The sequence below is a fragment of the Pongo abelii genome, chromosome 3, assembly GCF_028885655.2.
Source record: "Pongo abelii isolate AG06213 chromosome 3, NHGRI_mPonAbe1-v2.0_pri, whole genome shotgun sequence".
NCBI classification, from domain to species: domain Eukaryota; kingdom Metazoa; phylum Chordata; class Mammalia; order Primates; family Hominidae; genus Pongo; species Pongo abelii.
In genome coordinates this window covers 60,286,646-60,307,424 of record NC_071988.2, presented here as the reverse complement: position 1 = coordinate 60,307,424, position 20,779 = coordinate 60,286,646, and the positions used below count along the sequence as shown (strand labels likewise).

Sequence of the window (20,779 nt, the reverse complement as noted above, 5' to 3'; positions counted from 1 at the left end):
AAGGAACTTCAAAGAGAAGGAAGTGAAGTACCCTGAGGAGAAGCTGGGATGTCTTAACAATTGCTTTGGGATTTTGAGCTTGCCCATTTCACTGTGTAGAATGTTCCTTGCCCTACTTTCCACCTGTTGAAGTTTTCCTCATCCTCCAAGGTCAGACTGAATACATCTACTGTGAAAAGTTTCTAGAACCTCTTGGGATCCATCTCCCTACTGGCAAACCCCCATAGCACTTGCTACTTCTGTTGTAATACCAAGCAATAGTCAGACTTATGTAGGTCAAGTTAAATAGGGGCTTGAACGCCACACTAAGGGGTTTAAGCTTTAAGTTTGTAGTCATGGGGAGCCATTATGCTTCTGAGGACAGGTGTGACTTATGACTGACGTTTAGGACGGTATCAAAGGCAGACTGAGAAGCTCTTTCAGGTGTGAAAGGGGGTGGAATTTCTCTCTGTTCTTTTTTGTTGTTTTTGTTTTTGTTAGCACATGACTATGGGCTAGGCATTCCGCTTGGTTATCCCGCTTCATAAACGTGAGCCCGGTTACTCCGACACACCGTGGTCCCAGGCAGCCTCCCCGTCCTCACCACCTTTTCTTCTGTCATCTGAGGGTAATTCCTCCCCTGCAGTCGTGCTTTCTGGGCTCAGCAATGACCTGCTACCTGCCACGTCTAGGGATTTGTCCCCTCAGTCCTCACGCTCACGCTTTCTGAGTCCATAACCTCCTTCCCGAAACGTTTTCTTCTCACTTCTCCCAAACCGACTGCATTCCCCCTCCGGTAGTTTGAAATTTGGAAGACTTTTTTTTTTTTTTTTTTTTTTTACCGCAGACGCTTAAAACGAAGCTTAATTAGTCAAGGACAGCTATGGGTGGAGACTTGAAGAGATCTGAAGGGTATCTTGGAGCGCTTTAGACTTGAGAGGCCGGTGACAATAGCTCTAAAGAGACCCGTCAAAGCCTGCGGATTCTTCTTTTAACAGCTCTATTCTCATGCATGCACGCCAGGGCTGGGGGGAACTTTTGTTGTTTGTTTGTAATAGAAATCGAGAAAGGGAGTGGGGCCCGCCTCTTTTCTAACCTAAGGGCAGGAGTGAGGGGCCAGGAGGATTACGGGCGGCTGCCCCTAGACGCGCCCCCAGGCGGGCTGGAGACTGGGGCACTCCTTGCTTGGTCGAGGGGCGGGGCGCGCCTAGCGGCCACGCGCGCCGGCGTCGGTGGGGGCGTGTCTCGCGGGCGCGCGCGGGCGTCGGAGGGGGCGTGTCCCGCGGGCGGCGGCGGCGGCGGCGGCGGCGGCGGCGCGGACTGGGTGCGCGGCGCAGCGTCCTGTGTTGGAATGTGCGGCTCCCGCGAGCTCGCGGCGCAGCAGCGGAGCGAGCGCCGCCGAGGCCCGGGGCCCCAGACCCCGGCGGCGGCTGCGGCAGCCGACAAGGCAGGGCGAGGCCCGGAGGCCTGAGCACCCTCTGCAGCCCCACTCCAGGGCCTTCTTGGTCCACGACGGCCCCAGCACCCAACTTTTCCGCCCTCCCCCACCTCTCCCCCGAAACTCCAGCAACAAAGAAAAGTAGTCGGAGAAGGAGCGGCGACTCAGGGTCGCCCGCCCCTCCTCACCGAGGAAGGCCGGTAAGTGGGGCGCGGGGCTGGGGGCTCGGTCAGGGTGGGGGAGGGCCGCCCGGGCGGCGGCAGTGGCGGGAGGGGGAGGGCGCGGAAGGACGCGGAGTCAGGCGCTGTCCAGGGCTGATTTGCAGATACTGTGGCTCTGGCGGCGGCGGCCGCGCCGGGCGGGGGCTGGCGGCCGAGCAGGATCGGGTTACACAGCAGCCGCCTGGGGGCTGGGGGCGTTTGTTGGGAGCCGCGCGTCGCCTGGACCCCCTCCCCACTGGAGGCTGGGACGCCGCCTCCGCGCTGGCCCGGACGCTCCTCCGACTCAGGTCCTTTGAGGCCAAGGAGCGGAGCTGCTCGGGCCCCTAGTCCTGAAACTTCCTCTGCTTCCTCCTCCTGCCCCCGGGTCCCACCGCAGCCCCGAGCCGGCCCGCGGCCCTCCTGGCCCCCTCCCCCAGGGCCTCTCCCTGTCGCCGGAAGGCGCCGTTGAGTGCGGCCGGGCGGGTTGAGTCAGCCCCGGGGCCCGGGCGGTTCCGCCCGCTGGGCTGGACAGCGATTTCTGCGCTTCGGCCGTCCGGCGCCGCTGGCCCCCGCGTCCGGCCACCCGACCGCTGGAGCTGGCGGGGCTGGGGCGCGCGTCCTGCCGGGCGCCGTGGGGGAGTGAAGTTTGCAAACTTCCGGGGCGCGGGGGTGGCGGCTGGCCCGCGTGGGGGCCCCCTCCGGCGCTCGGAGCCCGACGCCTCGCGAGGGCGCCCGCGGAGCCTCCCCGGCCCTGGGCGTTGGGCGAGCCCCGGGGCGGTCGGAGGGGCCCAGGGGCGGTCGGAGAAGCCCGGACGCCGGCCGTACGGTAACTTTTCGTCGTCTCCCGGGAAGGGGGCCCTAGGGCTGGGGAGGGGGCTGCCTGGGCTCGGGGAGGACTCGTTCCGGCCAAACAGCGCCCGGAGCTTGATCCCCTCCCCCGTTTTAGTGTTGGAGAGCGCAGGAAAAGGCTCAGGACGAGTGTCGGGGCGACTCCCGCGAGTTGGTGTGTAAGTGTGTGCAGTGAGCGGGCCGAGGCGAGAGGAAGCGAGAGCGCCCGAGTTTGCAAAGAGCTGCTTTGTGTTTGGTATTTTGAGAAAATGGCCGAATGCCTATTTCAGTTAGGAATGCCGCCGCCGAGGCAGGCGCTGGTGGCAGCAGCACGGAGGAATTCGTGCAGCACGTTGGGCTTTCGGGCTGTGCCTGGACGGTCTTCCTAACAATCGTTAAAATTCCATTTGGGGTGGCAGTTAGGGGTTAGGGAGCAATTAGAAAGTCGATGTTGGGCCAAATTACCGAGTAGCTTGGGCTGTTCAGCCCCGGGACAGCCTTCGCCCTCTGTTTTGTGTGATGGCATTTGCTTCCAACTTTTGTTGGTACGTAGAACTAAACCGGTTTGTGTTTATACACTTGGGTGAAGCGGGTTACTTTTTGTATTTTCGGTTTAACTTTATTTTCTTAGAACTTCTTACTTTTTTTAATTTGCGAGTGAACACTTCGTTTGAGAATGGCACCTTTTAGATTGAGAAGTAACGTAGCATTTAGAAAGCCCAACTTGTTTTCAAGAAGGTGATCTTGTAATGGCTTCCACTAGGCAAGTAGGCCAAGTCAAGCACAATGCAAGAAAGTTGCTGATTGTCGAGTTGAGTTGCACGATGATTTTATTCGTATTGAAAAGCTTGGAATTCAGTGTTGTGGAACTTCAGCCTGCAGAAAAATAAGCTTATTAATTTTTATTTGTGAAGTTTTGAATAAATCAAACTTCCTTTTTCACAAGAAAAGGGGTCCATAATGTTTTTTCTTTTAAGCCTGTGGAGTTGTCGAAGAATTAAGGGACTGACTGCTACTTTTTCACAGTAGTTTATTCTTTTGGAGTTAGTTGAGTTCATGCGAAATCCAATTAAGTTAAACAATTATTACAGGCTTGTACTTTCCAGATGTGTTTGTGTACTTAATAAGTGCACTGAATGGCTTGTGGATTTCTGGGCTTTCTGATTCAGACCATTGAACTGTTGAAGGGCGGAAAAGTTGGGAGGACAATAATTTACTACTCATGTTTTGAATTTTTAAAATTTTAACAGTAAAAATGAAGGTTACTTTTTATCCCCACCAGAACAATTAAAAGTGCTTGAGGAGGGACCACATGCCAGTGGCTGACTGATGAATGAGTTGTGTCAGACAATTGGTAGAATTGTTTTCTAGGGATAGTAGAAATTTTTTTTTGGTGATTGCAGTAAAGACTATTGGGAATTAACAACTATTTTAAAGATTTGTTTTTAATAGGCGATGAAGTTTACTGAGTTATAAAGATCATACTGGAAAATTTTTAAGTTATGAAGAATTACAGCGATGTGGTTTTAAGCCAGTAACAGTAGTGTTTAAACTGGTGCTCTTGTTTTGTTTTGTTTTTAATTCAGAATACAGTTATGGCCACCCAGGTAATGGGGCAGTCTTCTGGAGGAGGAGGGCTGTTTACCAGCAGTGGCAACATTGGAATGGCCCTGCCTAACGACATGTATGACTTGCATGACCTTTCCAAAGCTGAACTGGCCGCACCTCAGCTTATTATGCTGGCAAATGTGGCCTTAACTGGTGAAGTAAATGGCAGCTGCTGTGATTACCTGGTCGGTGAAGAAAGACAGATGGCAGAATTGATGCCTGTTGGGGATAACAACTTTTCAGATAGTGAAGAAGGAGAAGGACTTGAAGAGTCTGCTGAAATAAAAGGTGAACCTCATGGACTGGAAAACATGGAACTGAGAAGTTTGGAACTCAGCGTGGTAGAACCTCAGCCTGTATTTGAGGCATCAGGTGCTCCAGAGATTTACACTTCAAATAAAGATCTTCCCCCTGAAACACCTGGAGCAGAGGACAAAGGCAAGAGCTCGAAGACCAAACCGTTTCGCTGTAAGCCATGCCAATATGAAGCAGAATCTGAAGAACAGTTTGTGCATCACATCAGAGTTCACAGTGCTAAGAAATTTTTTGTGGAAGAGAGTGCAGAGAAGCAGGCAAAAGCCAGGGAATCTGGCTCTGCCACTGCAGAAGAGGGAGATTTCTCCAAGGGCCCCATTCGCTGTGACCGCTGCGGCTACAATACCAATCGATATGATCACTATACTGCACACCTGAAACACCACACCAGAGCTGGGGATAATGAGCGAGTCTACAAGTGCATCATTTGCACATACACAACAGTGAGCGAGTATCACTGGAGGAAACATTTAAGAAACCATTTTCCAAGGAAAGTATACACATGTGGAAAATGCAACTATTTTTCAGACAGAAAAAACAATTATGTTCAGCATGTTAGAACTCATACAGGTAAGAGAAGCTTTCTAGTCCATAAGTTCAGTTCTCTTTTCTGATTGTTACTTGAGTGGTTAGTTAAGTAGTGCTTGAGAAAAAGGACTCTGGTTCAAATCCAGTTTCCATTTTTGCTATCTTTGTGACCTTGCACAAGTTGTTTAACCTCTTTGTTCAGAAATTTCTCCATGGAGTAACAATATCTAGGATGGGAGGATTATGTGAAGTTACATGTAAAGCACAGAGTGTTACCTGGGAGGAACAGCCAAGAGATCTTACCGTGGTCTTACTAAAGTACATATCCTAACTCGGGATTTACCTTCAGCAAGTTAGACTGGCCATGCATGGTGGCTCACGCCTGTAATCCCAGCACTTCGGGAGGCCGAGGCGGAAGGACTGCCTGAGCCCAGAAGTTCTAGACCAGTCTGGGAAACATGGAAAGACCCCCGTCTCAAAAAGAAAACAGAAAAAAAAAGTTTGTATATTTATTTCTGTGTCAGTGAACACATTTAAGATGCAATATAGTTTCTGAAAGGAATTGAGAGCTCATATAAAAAGGAAAACTCAGTGATTAACCTTGCACATGCCCACTTAACAAAAGCCTCAAACTTTAAAACATTTGACTTATAGCATTGAGTTCCTAAATGTAACAACTTGTCTTTGTCCACAAAAAAGAAATGTGAGAAGGTAGTTTTTAAAGGATGGGTGGGATTATCACCAATTGAAACTATTTTCCTATGAAAGCAAACACTTGTAGAAAATGTATTTTTCAGACAATTATGTTTAGGGTGTTTGAACTCAGTGCAACTGTATAAAAAAAGTTGAAACTTTTTTTTTTTTTTTTGAGACAGTCTGGCTCTGTCGCCCAGGCTGGAGGGCAGTGGCACGATCTCGGCTCAGTGTAACCTCTGCCTCAGGGTTCAAGTGATTATTCTGCCTCAGTCTCCCCGGCTCAGCCTCCCGAGTAGCTGGGATTACAGGCACCCACCACTGTGCCTGGCTATTTTTTTTTTTTTTTTTTTTTTTTTTTGAGACAGAGTCTCGCTCTGTTGTCCAGGCTGGAGTGCAATGGCATGGTCTTGGCTCACTGCAACCTCTGTCTCCCAGGTTCAAGCAGTTCTCCTGCCTCAGCCTCCCGAATAGCTGGGACTATAGGTGCCCACCACCACACCCAGCTGATTTTGTATTTTTAGTAGAGATGGGGTTTCACCATGTTGCCCAGGCTGGTCTTGAACTCCTGACCTCGTGATCCGCCCACCTCAGCCTCCCAGAATGCTGGGATTACAGGCGTGAGTGCCACCCCTGGCTAATTTTTGTGTTTTTAATAGAGATGGGGTTTTGCCATGTTGGCCAGGCTGGTCTCAAACTCCTGACCTCGGGTGATCCACCCATTTTGGCCTCCTAAATTGCTGGGATTATACGGGTGGGCTACCACACCCGGCGAAAACTTTTTTTTTTTTTTTTTAATTTCTTTTTGTGGAGATGGGGGGGTCTCACTGTGTTGCCCAGGCTGGTCTTGAACACATGGCCTCAAGTGATCCTCCTGCCTCAGCCTTCCCAAGTGTTGGGATTATAGGCGTGAGCTACTGTGCACACTAGTCATTCACTTTTAAATTGGGTTTTATTCAGCTGCTGTCCACTGTAGTTTTTTTAATTGGATTTATTTATTCATTTATTGATTTATTTGAGATGGAGTCTCACCCTGGAGCCCAGGCAGTGGTGTGATCACAGCTCACCACAGCCTCTACCTCCTGGGTTCAGGCAGTCCTCACATCTCAACCTCCAAAGTAACAGGGACTACAGACGTGCACTACCACACCCTAATTTTTTAAAATTTAAATTGGGTTTTAAATATTGTAATTGAGGGGCCTCATTTTTCAAATAAATGTTTTTAACTCTTGGTAGCTCATTTGGACATTTCTGTTACATTTTCCTGGTAAGAATTGGTACATTTGAGTCCTGATGAATGGATAGAGAATAATCCAGTACTCTCCTCTTGGGATCACAAATGAATAGCGGGTATGGGATGCTGTTTGCCTCAGGTCTCTTCTTATAGGAGTTGGCACTTGCCAGGACTGAACCCCACTGGTAAAGGGAACACTTAGGAGGGGAATTGATGCTGCTTTAAGTGGAGTGGTAGACTTAATTTTTGTTTTGTTTTGTTTTGGAGATAGGATCTCCCTCTATGCCCCAGGGTAGAATGCAGTGACGCGATCTCAGCTCACTACAACCTCCACCTCCTAGGTTCAAGCGATACTCATGCCTCAGCCTCCCAAGTAGCTGGGATTATAGGTGCCCACCACCATGCCTAGCTAATTTTTTGTTTTTTTAGTAGAGATGGAGTTTCACTATGTTGGCCAGACTAGTCTTGAACTCCTGACCTCGTGATCCGCCTTGGCCTCCCAAAGTGCTGGGATTACAGGCGTGAGCCACCGCACCTGGCCATTTTTTTTTTTTGAGATAGTTTTACTTTGTCACCCATCCTGGAGTGCAGTGGCGCGATCACTGTTCACTGCAGCCTTGACCTCCTGGACTCAAGTGACCCTCTCGCCTCAGTCCCCCAAGTAGCTGGGACCACAGACGCGTGCCACCTGGCTGATATTTGTATGGTAGAGACAGGGTTTTGCCATGTTGCCCAGGTTGGTCTCTAACTCCTGAGCTCAAGTAATCTGCCCTCAGCCTCCCAAAGTGCTGGGATTATGGGTGTGAGCCACTGTATCCAGCGACTTAATTTTTAAAAATTTATTTTATTTACTTATTTTTTACGTCCCAAAGACTTAAAACTATTAACTGGTAGGCTTAAACAATAAAACTTGCAGGTGAAATTCCATTACAAGAGTGACCTCTGTTACAGGATTGCTAAGCCCCAGCAGATGGATGGCTCATGTGTTGAATGCTTTAAAATTTAGTCCAGTAAAAGAATTTGTAGTCCCTTTGGAATTTGTCATAAGCTGTGATTGATTGTCTCGATGCTTTGAAACCATTCGATTTCAGAAGTAAAGGTCAAGCATTACAAAAATACATAGAGTAGGAAATGAAAGTTACTTGGGGATACAACCCCATTAATCACTTGACAGTTTGAATGGGACAAACTCTTAGACTAAACCAGCCTTACGTACAATATCTTAAATCCCAGCCATCATATATACTAAACTCATAAATAAGTACATCATATTCATTTAGCTGGGATTACAGGTGCCTTCCACCATGCCCGGCTAATTTTTGTATTTTCAGTAGAGATGTGGTTTCACCATGTTGGCCAGGCTAGTCTTGAACTCCTGACCTCAGGTGATCTGCCCACCTCAGCCTCCTGAAGTGCTGGGATTACAGGCCTGAGCCACCAAGCCTGGCCTGGTTTATTTGGTCTTAATGCTTATTTTTCCCGGGTATTACCTTCATTCTGATTTTTTTTTTTTTTTTTTTTTTTTTTTTAATGAGACAGAGTTTTACTCTTGTCACCCAGGCTGGAGTGCAATGGTGCAATCTCGGCTCACTGCAACCTCCGCCTCCCAGGTGCAAGCAATTCTCCTGCCTCAGCCTCCTGAGTAGCTGGGATTCCAGGCATGCACCACCACACCTGCTAATTTTGTATTTTTAGTAGAGACAGGGTTTCTCCATGTTGGCCAGGCTGGTCTCAAACTCCTGGCCTCAAGTGATCCACCCGCTGTGGCCTCCCAAAGATTACAGGCGTGAGCCACCATGCCCGGCCAATTTTTTATGTATGTGTGTGTGTGTATATATATGTGTGTGTATATATATATATATATATATTTTTTTTTTTTTTTTTTTTTTTTTTTTTTGAGATGGAGTCTTGCTCTGTTGCTCAGGCTGGAGTGCAATGGTGTGATCTCTGCTCACTGCAACCTCCGCCTCCCGGGCTTAAGTGATTCTCCTGCCTCAGCCTCCCGAGGAGCTGGGATTACAGGTGCGTGCCACCACGCCCAGCTAATTTTTAAAAAATTTTTTAGTAGAGACAGCGTTTCACCATGTTGGCCAGGCTGGTCTCGACCTCCTGATGTTGTGATCAGCTGACCTCGGCCTCTCAAGGTGCTGGAATTACAAGCGTGAGCCACCAAACCTGGCCTTTTTTTACATTTTAAAACAATTTGGTGATGTATAGATTGAAGGTTAATATTTTGATTATGTAAATTCTGAAAGTATCTCTGGTATTAAATGGATAGTTCTGAAAATTATGGAAAATAAACTCATCTGGTGCGGAAGAGTAGAGAGAGAAAAGACAGGAATCACTTAAATTGATAGTGTTCAGGAATTACTTCTCGTTTCCACTTGCATTAGTAAGTAACCCAGTTTTCTAATTGACTTAATGGGCTTAATTGTGTTTCTTGTGCCCTTCTATTCTGTGCTAATCTTCAGAACAATCCATTGAGGAAAATAGCATCTGTGATGATAGTTCATGTTTACACAGGGGAAAACTTGAGGTTTAAAAGCCTGAAGTGATGTTCCCAAGGTCGTATACAAGTATCATTTATAGCCATTCCACATGGCTCACGCCTGTAATCCTAGCACTTTGGGAGGATGAGGCAGGAGAATCGCTTGAACCTGGGAGGTGGAGGTTGCAGTGAGTCGAGATTGCGCAACTGCACTCCAGCCTGGGGGACAGAGTGAGACTCTGTCTCAAAAACAAACAAAACAAGTAGCATTTAAAGTTCAGCAATCTCGACTCACTGCAACCTCCACCAAAAGGGTGGCGGGGAGCTGGGGACTTTCATTCAGGTTGACCTCTTTAGTTTAGTGGTTTTGATATTTAACTGGTTCACAAAATCTACTTTTAAAGAAAACCTTTCTGCCTGTGTGTGTAACTGAAAAATCAGTAGGTAACTAAGCTTTCTGGAGGAGAGTTATGCCTAGTTTGTGGAATTACACAGATAAAGTAATCTGTTGTAAAGAATTTAAAAGCAGGCTGGGCGAGATGGCTCATGCCTGTAATCCCAGCACCTTGGGAGGCAGGCAGATCACCTGAGGTTGGGAGTTCGAGACCAGCCTGGTCGGCATGGTGAAACCCTGTCTCTACTAAAAATACAAAACAGCCTGTAGTCCCAGCTTCTAGGGAGGCTGAGGCAGGAGAATCACTTGAACCCGAGAGGCAGAGGTTGCAGTGAGCCAAGATCGCGCCACTGCACTCCAGCCTGGGCAACAGAGCGAGACTCCGTCTCAGAAAATAATAATAATAAAATTAAAGAATTTAAAAGTAAATTATCTTTGATTCTTCAAGTTTATCTGCAGTGGTATTTAATTTTTTCCAACTTATATTGAGATACAATTTACATATGCAGTTCACTATAGATTGGCCTGTTCTGAATATTTCACATAAGTGGAATCATATAATAAGCAGTCTGAATAATGCTGCTATGAATATTCATGTTTAAGTTTTGTGTGAACGTATGTTTTTGTTTCTTTTGGATATATACCTAAGCGTGAGATTGTGGGGCAGTATAGTAGCAACATTTTGGGTAACTGCCAAACTGTTTTCCAAATTAGCCATGCCATTTTACAATCCCACCAGCAATGTGTGAGGGTTCCAATTTCAGCACATCCTCAGCAATAATACTGTTAACATCTGTCTTTGTGATTACAGCTATCTTAGTGGGTATGAAGTCTTCATCTCATTGTGGTTTTGATTTGCATTTCCCTCACGGCTAATGATAATGTTCATCTTTTCATGTGTTTATTGGCTATTTGTATATCTTTTTTTTACAGAATTCCATTAACATAAAACTGTCTTAATTGTTCCAGGTCATAAGGTAGGCATTCTGTTGCTACCAACTCTTTACAGCTAATACGTAGCTACCAGCGAATTACAGCAGAATAGTTACGAGGAGCACATTTCCCATCTATCACCATTCTTTTTGTTGTTTGTTTTTTGTTTTAAGACAGGGTCTCGCTCTGTTGCCCTGTGTGGAGTGCAGTGGTGTGATCACGGCTCACTGAAGCCTCGGCCTTCTGGGCTCAAATGATCCGCCTACCTCCCAAAGTGCTGGGATTACAGGCATGAGCCACCATGCCCGGCCTATTCTTTTTTTCTGTGTACCACCTTTTCCTTATTTTATTAGACACATTTGTTTCTGTCTTAGACAAAATTGATAGCTTACATTTATTGAGGGCTTTACTATGTGCCAGACACAGTGTTAAATGCTCTGCATGTATTATTTAAACTTTTGCAATTACAGGAAATGAAGATTCTGTTACTTCTACAGATGGGGAAACAGGGTGTTTTAGTAGCTTTACCAAGGTCATAATTATCTTGTGTTTGGAGACTATATTAAAACAAATTGTATACCTTTTTTTAAAAGCTTGTTTTGCCGGGTCTGGCGGCTCATGCCTGTAATCCCAGCACTTTGGGAGGCCGAGGTGGGTGGATCACGAGGTCAGGAGATCGAGACCATCCTGGCTAACAAGGTGAAACCCCATCTCTGCTAAAAATACCAAAAAATTAGCCGGGCATGGTGGCGGGCGCCTGTAGTCGCAGCTACTTGGGAGGCTGAGGCAGGAGAATGGTGTGAACCCAGGAGGCATAGCTTGCAGTGAGCCGAGATCTCACCAGTGCACTGCAGCATGGGCAACAGAGCGAGACTCCGTCTCAAAAAAAAAAAAAGGCTTGTTTTGTTGTTGACAGCTATGTTTAAAAAGAATATACGTGTCCTACCTTTGAGTCTTAAATTCTTCAGTATTAAATCACTGACCTCTAGTCTTCAGTCCCTGTGGCTTTTATAATTTGTTTTAAAAATTGACTGGTTGGGCATGGTGGCTTATGCCTGTAATCCCAGCACTTTGGGAGGCCAATATAGGCGGATTGCTTGAACCCAGAAGTTCGATACCAGTCTGGGCAACATTGGCAAAACCTGGTCTCTACCAAAAAAAAAAAAAAAAGAAATTAGCTGGGCTTGGTGGCACACGCCTATGGTCTCAGCTACTTAGGAGGCTGAAGTGGGAGGATCTGTTGAGCCCGGGAGGTCCAGGCTGCGGGAGCTACGTTCACGCCACCACACTCCAGTCTGGGCAACAGAGCGAGACCCTGTCTCACAAAAAACAATAAAAAGAAAATTGATGACCTTCTCTTAAATTTTTCTTTTTAACTTACTGTTTTTTATTTATTTTTATTTTTAGAGACAAGATCTCTCTCTATACTCCAGGCTGGAGTATAGTGGTGCCGTCATAGCTCATTGCAGCCTCAAACTCTGGGCTCAAGTGATCCTTCCGCCTCAGCCTCCCAAGTGAGACTACAGGGTCTCACTTTCACCCAGGCTGGAGCACGGTGGTAGAATCACGGCTCAAACCAGCCTCGTCCTTCTTGGGCTCAAGCAATCCTCCCATCTCAGCCTCCCAAGTAGCTGGGACCACAGGCATGCGCCACCACGCCTGGCTAATTTTTCTGTTTTTTGTAGAGAGGAGGTCTTGCTATGTTGCCCAGGCTAGTCTTGAATTCCTGGGCTCAAGTGATCGGCCTGTCTTGGCCTCCCAAAGTGTTGGGGTTACAGTCAGGGGCCACAATCTCCATGTTCAGCCCAGGCTATTTTTTTTTTTTTTTTTTAAACAGGACGAAGTCTCACTCAGCCTCCCGAGTAGCTGGGACAACAGGCACGTGCCACCATGCCCGGCTAATTTTTTTTGTATTTTTAGCAGAGATAGGGTTTGATTATGTTGGCCAGGCTGGTCTTGAACTCCTTACCTTGTGATCTGCCAGCCTCGGCCTCCCAAAGTGCTGGGATTTCAGGCGTGAGCCACCGTGCCCAGCCCCAGGCTAGTTTTTAAAATAAATTTTTAGAAATGAGGTATTGCTGTGTTGCCCAGGCTGGTCTGGAACTCTACCACTTGAAAATTTTTAGCATAAAGCAATTACATTCTCACTCAAAAGTATTGTTTTAAGCTAACACTTTCAAATGGTAGTAGATTCGTCATTTACAAGTTAAAAAAAAAAAACAAAAACTGGTGTTAATAGCATCAGACAGTTCAGGTAGATTTTTTAAAAGGTGATTCTTATATAACAAAAGTGCTTTGTACCTTATCAAGATAGTTTTTTACTTATCACTACTTAATGTATTAACATGCAGTATCACTGTGAAAATTAAAAGGGCTGTGAGAATTCAGAAAGTCAATGCTGTTTTTTTGTCAGCAAAGCTAAAATAATGTAGTCATAGTTTCTGAAATAAATAACTTACATTTTAAATACATGATAAATTGATCTTTTTGCCAGAAATAGGAAAAAAAAATTCTTGTTAAAATGTGCTGAGTGCTGAACATTGTTGCATTATTATTGAGAATTGTATTTGGCTTATTTCGTGACATTTAAACACGCTTCATTATTGAAATTTTGCAGGAGAACGCCCATATAAATGTGAACTTTGTCCTTACTCAAGTTCTCAGAAGACTCATCTAACTAGACATATGCGTACTCATTCAGGTTGGTAAGAAATCGGGATTTTTCTATCATTTTCAGTAAATGACCATTTTAAGGAAGTTCTTTTAGACTTGTAACCGAGTCATTTACTTATTATTTATTTTTAATATAATTTAGAAGTCAGAATGTAAAAATCAGTGTTCCATCAATCTGGGGATTGCTAACATGGAATCCAAAGGTGCACCTCCTGAAAATGGAATTTTTGTGTACACTTTTTCTGGGAGGAGAGGCCTTAATTCTCATCAAATCTTTGAAGCGTTCTGTGACTCCAACAAAAGTTAAACTAATGTAGACCAAGGCTGATTGATCTTTTAACCCCCAGTTCTCATATTTCTCCTAACAGTATAAAGCTGAGACTCACAATGTGTGGTTGACAAGTGTCAGGGATTCCTTCTTAGCTTCTCAGGTCCTGAAATTAAGGTTTGTTCTGTTTCAAAGTTTGGTCGAGCTTTTGAGGACTGACTGCAAAAGTTTAGCTTGAAAAAGAAAATGATAGACAATCTAGGATGCCAATTTATTAAGCTGTAGTTAAGAGTATAGGACTATAACATGAGAGATTCGTCCACTCCAGTGACTGAAACAATCACCATCACCACTCAGAATTAGTCCCTGTTGGCTGGCACGGTGGCTCATGCCCGTAATCCCAGCACTTTGGGAGGCCAAGGTGGGCGGATCACCTGAGGTTGGGAGTTCGAGACTAGCATGACCAACATGGAGAAATCCTGTCTCTACTAAAAATACAAAATTAGCCAGGCGGGGTGGCACATGCCTGTAATCCCAGCTGCTCAGGAGGCTGAGGCAAGAGAATTGCTTGAACTTTGGGAGGCAGAGGTTGTGAGCCGAGATCACGCCATCAAGAGTGAAACTCCGTCTCGATAAAAAAGTCCCTATTATCAAAGTATGTAAGTGGCCGAGTTAAAAAGTAATAGCATCGGTGATCTTGCTTGAATGGGTAGCCCTGATTGACTCTTGGTGAACTACCACTTTTACTTTTTATTTTTTAATTTTTTTTGGAGATGGAGTCTTGCTCTGTTGCCTAGGCTGGTGTGCAGTAGCACGATCTCAGCTCACCGCAACCTCCGCCTCCTGGGTTCAAGCGATTCTCCTGCCTCAGCCTCCTGAATAGCTGGGATTACAGGCGTGCACCACCACGCCCGGCTAATTCTTGTATTTTTAGTAGAGGGGGTTTCACCATGTTGGTCAGGCTGGTCTCGAACTCCTGACCTCATGATCCACCCACCTTGGCCTCCCAAAGTACTGGGATTACAGTCATGAGCCACCATGCCTGGCCGAACTACCACTTCTAATTAGAATACAGATTTAGAATGTATATCCCTGTGGGAAAAATATCTTAAATCTTGCTGTTACAAAAGCCTATGTAGACCCATCTCCCTTAAGTTAATAATTACCTTAGATCTGTGCTATTCAGTTGAGTAGCCACTAGCCACATGTGGCTATTAAGCTTTCGAAACGTTAGTAGTTTGAATTGACACTTATAAAATATGTACTTAGCAGATTTTTTTTTTTTTTTTTCTGTTGAGACAGTCTTGCTGTATCCCCCAGGCTGGAGTGCAGTGGCACGGATCTCAGCTCACTGCAACCTCTGCCTCCCGGGTTCAAGCAATTCTTGTGCCTCAGCCTCCCCAGTAGCTGAGATTACAGGCATGTGCCACCATACCCAGCTAATTTTTGTAATTTTAGAAGAGATGGGGTTTCGCCATGTTGGCCAGCCTGGTCTCGAACTCCTGGCCTAAAGTGGTCTGCCCATCTTGGCCTCCCAAAGTGCTGGGATTACAGGTGTGAGCCAACACACCCGGCCACAGATTTCAAACAGTATGAAGAAAAGACTATCTTTCTCTGAAGCAGGTTAGAGAAAAAATAAAGAATGTTAAATATTTATTTTTCAAGTTGATCATATGGCGAAATTATTGTATACATTGGCTTTAAAAAGTAATAAAATTAATTTTAACTGTTTCCTTTTTACCTTTGTGTTATGACTACTAGAAAATTTAAGATTACATGTGTGATATGCATTATATTTCTACTGGACATTGCTGCCATGAGTTAGTAACAAGACTTGATAATAAGACTTGATTATGTCGCAGATTCTGATTTATTTGAACAGCTATGAAGGTGTCCTATAGTATACTTGCTAGCCTTTCTTGACCCTACATGCTTGTCACGCTAATGTACTTTGAGTGTTTTTTTCCTGAATCTAAGCCATTGAGTGGTGCCACTTAACCAGAAACCTGGTTTTATTATTTTTGGGTGTTTTTTGGTTTCATTCTCTGATGGTAACGTGGATGCAATCTCAGACTTTGGAGGTAAGCATCATGTCCTGTTGATAGTTGTACTAGCTTTTTAGTAAAATATTTAAGAGCTTTGTAGTATTATTATTATTTATTACTTTCTTTTTTTTTTTCTGAGATGGAGTTTCGCTCTTGTTGCCCAGGCTGGAATACAATGGTGTGATCGCAGCTCACTGCAACCTCCATCTCCCAGGTTCAAGTGATTCTCCTGCCTCAGCCTCCCAAGTAGCTGGGATTACAGGCATGCGCCACCACACCCAGCTAATTTTGTATTTTTAGTAGAGATGAGGTTTCACCATGTTGACCAGCCTGGTCTTAAACTCCTGATGTCAGGTGATCCACCTGCCTCAGCCTCCCAACATGCTGGGATTACAGGCGTGAGCCACTGCTCCTGGCCAAGAGCTTTATATTAGTTAACTAGTTTTAGTCTTCATAACTATTTTATGTTGCATGAGTTCTATTATCCCCATTTTACAGATGGGGAATATAGGGCATTGAAAAAAATATGACCCTTTTTCCTGTAGAATGTCCTTCCTTCTGGATATGTCCACTTGTTTTCTCATGCTGTCATTTAGCTTTTCTTCTGTCCTTTGTATTGTAAACTGGAAATTAAATTTAAATGCTTGATAATCTTTCTCGCAAATGATATGCCTCATTTAAAGTCACATGTGGTTGACCCATTAATATAATGTTAGGTCACTGCATTTAGAATGACTACATACTTTTATCCTTTCGTTCAATTAGTAATACTTTGTCTTGTCACTGTTTAAATGTTTATGGAATTTTAACACCAGTTGATAATCTTTGCCTGAAACAGTTGTATTTGGGTTTGCAAATGTTTTGAGTTTTGCCTGCTGTATTTTAAAGATTATTTTTAGTATTTGCTGTTACAGTATAGCAAGTATTTTAATGATGTCTTAAAAACTAGTAGTAGCCACTAGCTATTGTATGTATGCTGGATACTAAAAACAAGTATTTGCTGTCTCCAATCTTTAGTACTACCAAGATACTGAGTTTCAGATTACATATTATAGGATACAAGCTCACAAATAAGTAATTTTGTTGTTGTTGTTTTTGGAGTTGGGGACTCTGTTGCGCAGGCTGGAATGCAGTGATGTGATCATGCCTCACTGCAACTTCATATGCCTAGGCTCAAGCTATCCTCTTGCCTCAGTCTCCTGAGTAGCTAGGTCTACTGGCACATGCCACCACTCCAGCTAATTGGGGACTATTATTATTATTATTTTTGAGACAGTTTCGCTCTTGTCACCCAGCTAGAGTACAATGGTGCAATCTCGGCTCACTGCAACTTCTACCTCCCGGGTTCAAGCTATAGAATCTTCCTCAGCCTCCTGTGTAGCTGAAATTACAGGCGCCCGCCACCATGCCTGGCTAATTTTTGTATTTTTAGTAGAGGTGTTGATCCACCCACCTCGGCCTCCCAAAGTGCTGGGATTACAGGCATGAGTCACCACGCCTGGCTGGAACTATTATTTTTATTTAAATATCATATTTATTTATTGAGACTGAGTCTTGCTGTCACCCAGGCTGGAGTGCAATGGCGCGACCTCGGCTTACTGCAACCTCCGCCTCCTAGGTCCAAGTGATTCTCCTGCCTCAACCTCCCGAGTAGCTGGGACTACAGGCTCGTGCCGCCATACCAGGCTAATTTTTTGTATTTTTAGTAGAGACGGGGTTTCACCATGTTAGCCAGGATAGTCTCAATCTCCTGACCTCGTGATCCGCCCGCCTCAGCCTCCCAAAGTGCTGGGATTACAGGCGTGAGCCACCACACCCGGCCAATATCCTATTTCTTTTTATGGAGACTGGGTCTTGCTGTGTTGCCCAGGCTGGCCTCAAACTCCTGGCCTCAAGCAATTCTCTTGTCTCAGCCTCCCAAAGTGTTGGGATTACAGGTATGAGTCACTGTGCCCAGACAGACATATGTTTTATTTTTTTCTATTGATATGTTGGTGCCAAGGGACTATTTTAAATAGCTGGGATTGTTTGAAAGATATTGTGATGGTTTGAGAGTCTGTAGAATAAATTTTAAAAACTATTTTATTGAGGTATAATTTATAAATTTAAAAATGCATGGGTCTTGAGTGTACAGCTCAGTGACTATGCTTTCACCTATTTTGATTATCACTCAAGAACAAGAGATGGAATATTTCTTCTCAGAAACACCTTGCCCTTTTCCACCCAGTCTTTCCCCTGGATGATATTCTGTCTCCTACCAAAGAACATTATAGAATTTGTTTGTTTGTTTATTTGAGGTGGGATCTCACTCTGTCACCCAGGGTGGAGTGCAGTGGGTGCAGTTACAGCAGGTTTACTCTTGGGCTCAGGCAGTCCTGCCACCTTAACCTCCCAAGTAGCTGGGTCCACAGGTGTGCACTACCATGCCTGTTTTTTTTTTTTTTTTCTTTCTTTTTTGTAGAGGTGGAGTCTAACTATGTTGCCCAGGCTGGTTTTGAACTCCTGGGCTCGAGCGATCCACTTGCCTCAGCCTACCAAAGTTCTGGGAGTACAGGCGTGAGCCACTGCGCCTAGTTTTAGAACATTCTTGTATAAAATGTTCTTGAGATTTATCCATGTTGCGTTATTGGACTTCATTTTATTGCTGGTAATGTATGCCGCCATTACTTTTTACTTAAAAATTTTCTTTGCTGGCTATGCACGGTTGTTCACACCTGTAATCCTAGCGCTTTGGGAAACCACGGTGAGCGGATCATCTGAGGTCAGAAGTTCAAGACCAGGCTGGCCAACATGGTGGTACCCCATCTCTGCTCAAATACAAAAATTAGCCTAGCATGATGGCAGGTGCCTGTAATCCCAGCTACTCCGGAAGCTGAGACAGGAGAATCACTTGAACCCGGGAGACAGTGGTTGCAGTGAGCCAAGATTGCGCCATTGCACTCCAGCCTGGGCGTCTGAGCGAGACTCAGTCTCAAAAAAAAAAAAAAAAATTTCTTTGCCATTCTCTCTAGATTTTTGTTTGTTTTGTTTTTATTTTTAAGAGAATTAATTTAAAAATTTTAAAAAATTGAGAGGCTTGTATTTGTGTATTTTTCACTGCGGCTTTAACCTCCTAGGCTCAAACAATCCTCCCACCTCAGCCTCGAGTAGGTGGCACTGTAGGCTTCTGCTACAACATGTGGCTAATTTTTAAATTTTTTTGTACGCAGGGTCTCACTAGGTTGCCCAGACTGGTCTCAAACTCCTTAGCTCAAGCAATCTTCCTCAGCTCATCCTCCCAAAAGTGCTAGGATGACGGGTGTGAACCACTATGCCTGGCCATTCTTCTAAGAATATTTTTGATACATATGTGTAAAGCTTGCAGAACTCTTTCCCCTTTTGTCTTGGCTTACACCTATAAATTCATTTTAGAGGCATAAAACAGACAACTGGCAGATTTATAAAGAAGAGAACCTGTTACTAGAATTGGGAAAAAGAATTTAAAATTGTTTGTACAGGGCAAAAAGATTAATACTCAGGTAGGTACTAGTTAGAAAATCTTGATGAATATATTTTAATATAAGCAAGATTTAATGGCAGTGAAGTAAAAATTACGGGAGAAAAACAACGGAGCAAATAAATCATGCCATCAAATGTTAAACAGAAAATTTCTACATCCTCCTTTTCCGTTCACCATTCCTTAGGTGGACCCTTGTTACCTTGATTGATGCATGCTTGCTGTATAGAGCTCCTTATTCATTAGAGTTATAAAATGGTGCTATTTTAATTATAATTATTTTATTAGTGTGTAAATATGAAGAAAAGAGATAAATTCCACTTATCTATTTACTCATAATGTAGGAAAGACAGGATACGTAAGAGTCTTCCCCTTGATCGATTGATTGAGATGGAGTCTCACCCTGTCGTCCAGGCTAGAGTGCAATGGCACGATCTCAGCTCACTGCAACCTCCGCCTCCTGGGTTCAAGTGATTCTCCTGCCTCAGCTTCCCGAGTAGCTGGGATCACAGGCATGCACCACCACGCCTGGCTAAGTTTTTGTATCTTTAGTAGAGATGGGGTTTCACCATGTTGGCCAGACTGGTCTCCAACTCCTGACCTCTTGATTCGCCTGCCTCGGCCTCCCAAAGTGCTGGGATTACAGGCGTGAGCCACTGCGCCCAGCCTTTTTTATTTATTTATTTTTTTGAGATGGAGTCTTGCTCTGTTGCCCAGGCTGGAGTGCAGTGGTGCGATCTCGGCTCACTGCACCCTCTGCCTCCCGGGTTCAAGGGATTCTCCTGCCTCAGCCTCCCAAGTAGCTGGGACTATAGGCACGCGTCACCACGCCTAGCTAATTTTTTTGTATTTTTACCAAATGCCTCCCCAAATTTTATATTTTTAAAAAAATGCCTCCCAAAGTTCTGGGATTACAGGCGTGACCCACCGCGCCTGGCTGAGTCTTCCCTTTTATTTATCCATACTCAAAGTTACCAATTGGTTCCAAAAGTGAACAATTATAGGTAATGCATTTTGAGTTCTTGCTGTCTGCTCCATGTTAAGGACTTTACATAGATTAGATTATTTATAACTCACAACACTTAGAGAGTATTTTATAGATGAAATTGACGCCGGGCGCGGTGGCTCATGCCTGTAATCCCAGCACTTTGGGAGGCCGAGGAGGGTGGATCACCTGAGATCATGAGTTCAAGACCAGCCTGATCAACATGGAGAAATCCCGTCTCTACTAAAAATACAAAATTAGCCAGGCTTAGTGGCACATGCCTGTAATCCCAGCTACTAGGGAAGGTGAGGCAGGAGAATCGCCTGAACCTGGGAGGCGGAGGTTGCAGTGAGCCGAGATCGCGCCGTTGCACTCCAGACTGGGCAACAAGAGCGAAACTCCATCTCAAGAAAAGAAAAACAAAAAGAAATTGAACTCTAGAGAGGTTTCAGGACTTTGCTCAAAGTCTCAGAGTGAGCAAATTAGTGCTCATGTTTTATCTCTCAGACAGTCTAGCTCTATCTAGAAGTTCTTAGGCCTTATGCTACCTATCTTTCTACATTCTATGTCCACATATGTTAAAAAAATGTTTGTCTCCATTTAAATCATTCACTGGAGAGAACCAGGTACAGAGTAATGTAGCATGTTGTAGAAACTTGCATATTTGTAAATCT

The 20,779-nt window shown here is 44.9% G+C and overlaps 1 protein-coding gene across 6 annotated transcripts in view; it reads left to right on the top strand.

Moving 5' to 3' along the window:
- Positions 1 to 1,260: 1,260 nt before the first annotated feature.
- The window catches only part of REST (RE1 silencing transcription factor), a 43,053-nt gene continuing 23,534 nt past the window's right edge, over positions 1,261 to 20,779 (top strand). For 4 of the 6 annotated variants that reach the window (XR_008524511.2, XR_008524512.2, XM_054553966.2 and 1 more), the window contains exons 1-3: positions 2,313 to 2,443; positions 4,032 to 4,938; positions 13,256 to 13,339. Coding sequence is in view for 4 of the 6 variants with exons in the window: in XM_054553966.2 (XP_054409941.1) it covers positions 4,041 to 4,938; positions 13,256 to 13,339 (982 nt within the window). In the remaining 2 variants the exon portion in view is untranslated. Of the gene's footprint in view, positions 1,618 to 2,312; positions 2,444 to 2,505; positions 2,625 to 4,031; positions 4,939 to 13,255; positions 13,340 to 20,779 lie in introns of those variants that run through there. The other 2 variants (XM_002814760.6, XM_063723435.1) reach the window with 2 other exon arrangements.